This window comes from Octopus bimaculoides, chromosome 14 (genome assembly GCF_046866305.1).
Source record: "Octopus bimaculoides isolate indiv1 chromosome 14, ASM4686630v1, whole genome shotgun sequence".
Lineage (NCBI taxonomy): Eukaryota > Metazoa > Mollusca > Cephalopoda > Octopoda > Octopodidae > Octopus > Octopus bimaculoides.
In genome coordinates, this window is record NC_142941.1 from 21,390,820 (window position 1) to 21,397,848 (window position 7,029).

At 30.8% G+C, this 7,029-nt stretch overlaps 1 protein-coding gene across 5 annotated transcripts in view; it reads left to right on the forward strand.

Moving 5' to 3' along the window:
* Window positions 1-7,029, forward strand: part of LOC106876125 (uncharacterized) — a 383,532-nt gene that overhangs the window by 310,893 nt on the left and 65,610 nt on the right. For 2 of the 5 annotated variants that reach the window (XM_089362492.1, XM_089362493.1), the window contains exon 10: window positions 5,523-5,783. The exons of the other annotated variants lie outside the window; for them this stretch is intronic. In XM_089362492.1, the coding sequence (XP_089218618.1) occupies window positions 5,523-5,783 (261 nt within the window). The remainder of the gene's footprint in view (window positions 1-5,522; window positions 5,784-7,029) is intronic. 5 annotated transcript variants of the gene reach the window in all.

Sequence of the window (7,029 nt, forward strand, 5' to 3'; positions counted from 1 at the left end):
TTCTATCGGTCTCTTTTTGCTGAACTGTTAAGTTTTTGGGACAAAAACACACCAACATCAGTTGTTAAGCAATGGTGGGGGACAAACACAGACACACACATAAATATATATACACATATATATATATATATATATATATATATATATATATATATATATATATATATACACATGACTGGCTTCTTTCAGTTTCTGTCTACCAAATCCACTCACAAGCCTTTGTCTGGCCCAAGGCCAAAGTAGAAGACACTTGACCAAGGTGCCACACAGTGGGGCTGAACCTGGAACCGTGTGGTTGGAAAGCAAGCTCCTTACCAAACAGCCACACTGATGTTGAAGATCTTTAAATTTCTAATTTCATTCTAAAAACTACTCTGTCATTTTTATCATCATTTTCACCTAAACAATCTTGCCTTGGCTGAATCATCAAACATTAAAGTGAGTATGTGTGTATGTATGTGGTAATCTTATATGAACAAAATTAGATGATTTGAAATAATGACATTATGGTAGATATGTAGTTATGAATTTCATTGAGATGCTGTGTTCAAGCTTGAAGATTTTTTCTAAACTAGTTTTATGAAAAAGAAACATTTCCTGTAATTGTAAAAATTATGGCCAAAAGAAAAATAAGAAAATATTGAAAATTTTAAAAAATTTAAGACTGTTGAAAATAATAATTCTATATAGGATAGAGTATTGAGTATTAGCCATACAGTTCCAGATTCAGTTCTATTGTGTGGCATGTTGAGCAAGTTTTCTTGTACTGTAGCCCTAGACCAACCAAAGCCTTGTAAGTGGATTTGGTTGACAGAAACTGAAATAACATAATAATAATAATAATAAAATTATCGTGTATAGTAAGGTGCATGTATAGTACATAGAACTATGTACAAAGTCAGGAAAGTGAACAGTGCATGAGTCATAATATATATGTGTGCATGCATATTGAGGTGGGGATATCAGGTGTAGATATCAGGAAGCATGGAGGTTTTAAAGGATGCAATGTCTCGGCAGCTAACAATTGATGCAGGTAGTTTCACTCTGAATGTGAAAAAATGTTTCTGAAAGTCATGGGAACTGTGCTGTTTCTAACTTTTTAGGCATGCCCATGTTAGACAAATGGAATTCAGAAAGGTGCTCGAGGTGGTTGTTGGTACAATGGTTAATAATTTTGCGGGTGTTTACCAAGTCAGTTGCCAGACGTCGGAGCTTCAATGTATTTATGCTCAGAGAAGCAAGGCATTCAGAGTATGATAGATGCCTGATGAAAGGTTATTTGTTTGGTTGTACATCTCTGAACAGTTTCAAGGAGGTCAGTGTCCTAAACAAGTTAGGGGTTCCAGACTGGTGATGCAAATTCCAAGTGTGGCCATGCCCATTGTATGTGTAAGTGAGTGAGAGTTTGTCCCCTACCACTGCTTGACAACTGGTGATGGTTTGTTTACATTCTCGTAATTTAGCAGTTCGACATAAGAGACCAGTAGGATAAGTATCAGGCTTGAAAGAAGAAATTAATTATTGAGGTCAATTCATTTGGTAATGCCCCAGCATGGCCACTGTCCAATGACTGAAACGTTAAAGATAAAAGATACAACCATTTAGAATATGATAACCAAAATTATACATGAAAAATATAGAATATAAAAATGTTTGATCCTATAGTAAAGAAGAGTTATAGTAAGCAAGAGTGCTCCAAGATAGATGATAAAAGGAATGGCTCCAAGATAGACAATAAACAGTGGAAATCAAATCAATAAATGCCATTGATGTTTAGTTACTGATGGTTGTAGATAAAAATAAATAATGAGATTGAAAAAAGCCATGAAGATGGGGCACAGTTTAGAAATTATGGTTGTGACAATGGTAATAATGGCGGCTGCTGCTGGTGGTGGTGGTGGTAGTAGTAGTAGTAGTAGTAGTAGTGGTGGTGGTGGTGGTAAATGCAGTCTTTGTGATTTTATAAGAAGCAAAGGATAGATAAATGGATGAGAATGAAATCTATAATCCATCTAACTGATGTCAGTATGAAAAATTAAATGTAAATAGGGTAGTAATACACTGAGACAAAATATATGACGATTTTGTTATTTATGACAATGAATCTCATGATGCTTATTCATAAATTTGCCTTTAAAAATACATTTATTTATAAATGTTCAGATTAAAAAAAGCAATTAAAAAAAGGAGTATTTGCTTTTACTGACATATACATCTTATTTTCAGTAAAATGTTTTAAACCCAGATAAAGACATTTTGTAAGTAACCCATCAACAAGATGCAACATTCAGCATAGCTTTAGTCAAAGAAGCTGAAGAAAAAGCAGACACCACTCCAAATTCGTTACTTAAATGGTTAGTGTTAAAAAGAATATCTATAATAGAATGTCTGCTGAAGCAGTTCTTGTAGATTCACAAAATCATCTTGTATGAAGCATATGTAAAAATGGTTAAAGTAGAAATTATAACTGTAATAGTTATATTTTGGGGGGATATGGATATGTTTGTAACCTGCCAAATTGTATGATCTGTTCCATCCCATATTATTCCTTTGCCTATACTGCATAGTTTTGTCCACCAGTTGCTACTCCTTCATATATAGACTGTTCTCAATTAGGAGCAGGGTTATTTTTTTTTTTTTTTTCTTTCCTTGACTTTTTCTTTGTATTCTTTTCTCTCCAGCCTTTTTCTTCCCATCTTATTACTTTGTTTCAGCATTTCTTATTTCTTTGTCCTGTTTGCAGTTTCCCTTGTACGACTTCTATTCTCTCTTGTCTTATCACTTCAGCCTAATAAAATATCAACTTATTTTTTCTTTCCTTCTTAGAACCTCAGAATCATTACTTGAAACATCTAAATATATTAACCATCCATATAAGCAACAAGTGTTTTGTGTGTGTGTGTGTGTGCACGTGCATGCACTTATGAATACTTCCTCAATGAATAGTATTTTTGCTTAAACAAACTATGAAGCCATGTTTACAATAACTGTAATTTCAGATCCTGTAGCAGTGTAGCTGTGAGACAAAACAATATCTATAGGTGTTGTCCACAATATCCTTCCTTCTCTAAAGTTTTCTGTTGAGAAAATGCATTTGAAAATCTAATTTATCCTAATTTATTTTGGTGATTATTTTGTAAGGTGAACACTTGTGCCATTACCCCCTTTCTCCCACCCTACTCCCAAAACTGTGTTCACATACTTGTTCCTGTTTATATGACCTCTGTCTATGAATGGTTTTGTGTCTTTTGCAGTTGCTTGCATAATCAGGTTCATCTTGTTCTCCTTATTCTCTTTCCCTCTCATCTCACCCCTCTATATACTTCCATAATTCTGTCTTAAATATCTTCTTAAAATCCTTAATATTGTTACTTTCATTATTACAGTAATTCTTCTACCATGTAAGCAAAATATAATTTCATCTTTCTTGGTCTCTCTCTCTCTCTCTATCTATCTCTCTCCTTATTATACTTGTCATCTCATCAAGTGTTATTTATTCTTTCAAAGAAATCTTTTTAATTTTTATTATGTCTATCATTCTATCGGTTATTTTGAACATTTCTTGTTTTACCCTGTTTTTGGAAATATAAGAAAAATAATAAATCCCTATCAATTGTTCTGGTATGCTGTGTTAAAATTTACCTATGGAATTATGGGAACACAAAATATTTTTCTGAAGAGCCAGACAATGGAGCAGAAACTTTACAATTGTCATCATGTTGTTTTCTTCATTCTGTTTTCTCCTCTCTGCCTGTTTAGGAAAAAAATTGTATTATTATTTTTTTTTAATGAATGGTGAGTGTTAAGATGCTGTTTCTTGCTATAAAACATACTTTGAACAGTTCATGTAAATGTCTGGATTTCAAGAATCCATGGTGTTTTATCAGAAAGGACTAAATAGTGAATTTGTGTGTGTTATGAGAGAGGTGAGACTAGTGACAATCTGCCACATTATTGTATCAAGAAGCCTTTGCACAGCTACTCAGCCTATTAGAAACAACAAACAAATCTCAACTGACACCCTATTAATCATCTTGAAAGCAGATGAACATATTGAATAATGTGATGCTACATACATTTTATTCGAGGTGGGAATGCTTTTGTTTTGCAGAATCCATGATATCCCAGAAAATTGTGTGTGTTTGTCTGATTGTAAGAAGTGGTAAATTACTGTATTGTAAATATGTCTAACTCATGTCAGCATGGGTTACAGTGATGATGACAACTGCAACAACAGCTGTGTTGTTGTTGTTATAGACAACAATTAAACTCATGAAAGATAACAAGCTTAACAATTTTTTTTTACCTAAATACTTTCCTTAAATGGTCTAATCTCTAAACAATTCTATTTTACTACACCAATAAATGTCCAATCTTGTACCTTTATTTAGTGCTTCTTTCATCATTACTTCAGCTAGTATAGTACTGAGGTAACCAGAATATGACCAAAACATGTCCAGAATTGTCTCAGGTCCATGTCAGTTGCTGAGTAATGCTTTTTCCCTCACTGCATAAGAAATTCTAGTTAGCTTTTTTAACATTCTGTATATTGAATATGTTACCATTTACTACTTAAAATAATAAAGTTTGGGATGTATCTCAAATATACTTGAAGTTTAATAAAAGGAACAAATTATTAGATATAAAATGCTTGAAACAAATGTAACACCTTCCTTTGTGGGGAGTATGTAGCTTGTATTTCTTATCCACATAATTATATTTTATTTTGTATCATTAAGAAAATAAGTAATTATGAAAAAATCTCCATTACCCATATCAGTTTGATTCTTATTTAACACCATTTCACTTAATTCTGCTAACACCATCGGTAAATGACACGAGCATTATTATTTTGGGGTTCCTCTAAAAAACTTATGGTTTGCTGCCTGTATAAGAAATAATTATTATATACCAAAGTATACATATTTAAAGCATATGTAATGTGTAAATGTGCAAGTATAACTTCATTCGTTTACATGTACACAATCATTCACACTCTCACACAGTCACGAACCTAATAAACACTCTAATTGTGTCTAGTTTTGTATCTTAATATTTATTAGACAAGTTTCATTATGTTGTTATGAAGTTACTTATAAATAATATTTCATATAATTTGTTATTCTACTTATTTAATTTGAACTGTATTTAGTCACTAATTAATTAACACAAAAATATGACTTGAAAATATAACTTTGAAATATCTTGAAGCTATTTTAAAACTTCAGCCATATGAGTAAGTCATTTCTTTTTTTTTTATGTTCCCTCAAATCCCTTATTGTTGTTTACTCTCCGTGAAATGAATATTGTGCATCTTACTGATAGTTTTTTGCTGTCAAAAGATTAAATTCTCCAATGTTATTTTCTTTTTTTTTTTTTTATGTATATTTTCTCTTACAGGTCATTTCATTACATTTTTTCTTTTCTCTCTCTTTCTCTTTGACCCATTCTTAATAATTTTTATTTTATCATTTTTTTCTGTTGTTTTTTTTTTTCCATTTTCTTTTGATTTCTTCTGTCAGTTTGATAAAGAAGAAAAAGAAACTGATGACTTAGAATTTTATCATGATGCTCGAGACTTCCCTCCTGCCATGGGAGATTCTTGGGTGGAACAAATTCACAACTTCACTGAAATAGAAGATTCGTCCATAGGTCTGTCTCAGGACTCTTTGGAAGGATTGTCCTGGTCACACACAGACAGTGGTCTTGTTTTGGACAGCCCACTCCCCTATGGCTGCTGCTTTGATGAGACCAATGTGAATGTGGTCAATTACGAAGCCAATGTATGTATCTAAGTAAAAACAATCCATGGAACAATTTTTGACCTAATAACCACTGTATAAAGTGATTGAAAGTTAGAGAGCAAAAGAAAACAAGAAAATAACATCAACAACAACAAGCAAATTACTCAATTATTCTTTTCTTTTTCTTGTCTATTTGTTTTTTGTTGATGATGTTGTTTTCTCTCTTTTTGTCAATTTTGGAATGACTTGCTCTTGAAAACTACTTATGCTACTACCACTACTACTACTACTACTACTACTATTGCTGCTACACTGAAAATGGCTGTTTTAGTGGCATGATGTGCTGCATGCCTAGTCATGTGATGTGGTATCTATCCATTTATTAACACAATGCCCTTAGGACTGCCAACTTAAAACACTCATTTCTTATTCTATCACTATTTTGTTTTCCTATTTCTCTTACTTGACTTATTTTATCAAGCACGTCTTGAATCTTGTAATAACATAGGATTGCCAACTTATTAAAACACCCATATTCTGTTCTCTCACTATTTTATCTTCCTATTTATCTTCTTTGGCTTACATTTTCATCAAGCATATCTTGAACTTTTAATAACATTTTTCATTGACTCTTTTACTTTTTGCTGTTGTCTAAAAATTTTCACTAAATTCTGGTAACTTTTCATCCTGCTACCCCATTCAAAAGTACGTCTTTGCATGTTCTAGATAAATTTAAAGAATTCTTGCACTGCCTCTGTTCACCTTCTTTCATCACTGCCAATCTGCTTAATATCATTTTGTTTATGAAATTCTAGTGTTTCATATTTTTGTCACAAAACATAAGCAGAGAGAGAAAATTTGTGATAATTATATCTTCTTCCACTACAGCCCATATTGGGTATTAACCATTTCAACAATATCACTGAAGAGTGCTCAACATTCTAAGTACAAATAGAGTAATTTCATATATTTAAATATAAATATATATATATATATATATATATATATATATATATATATATATATATATATTATATATATATATATATATATATATATATATATATATATATATATATATATTATATTATATATATATTTATATATATATATATATATATATATATATTTATATATATATATATATATATATATATTATATATATATTTATATATATATATATTATATATATATATTATATATATATATTTATATATATATATATTATATATATATATTATATATATATATTTATATATATATATATTATATATATATATTATA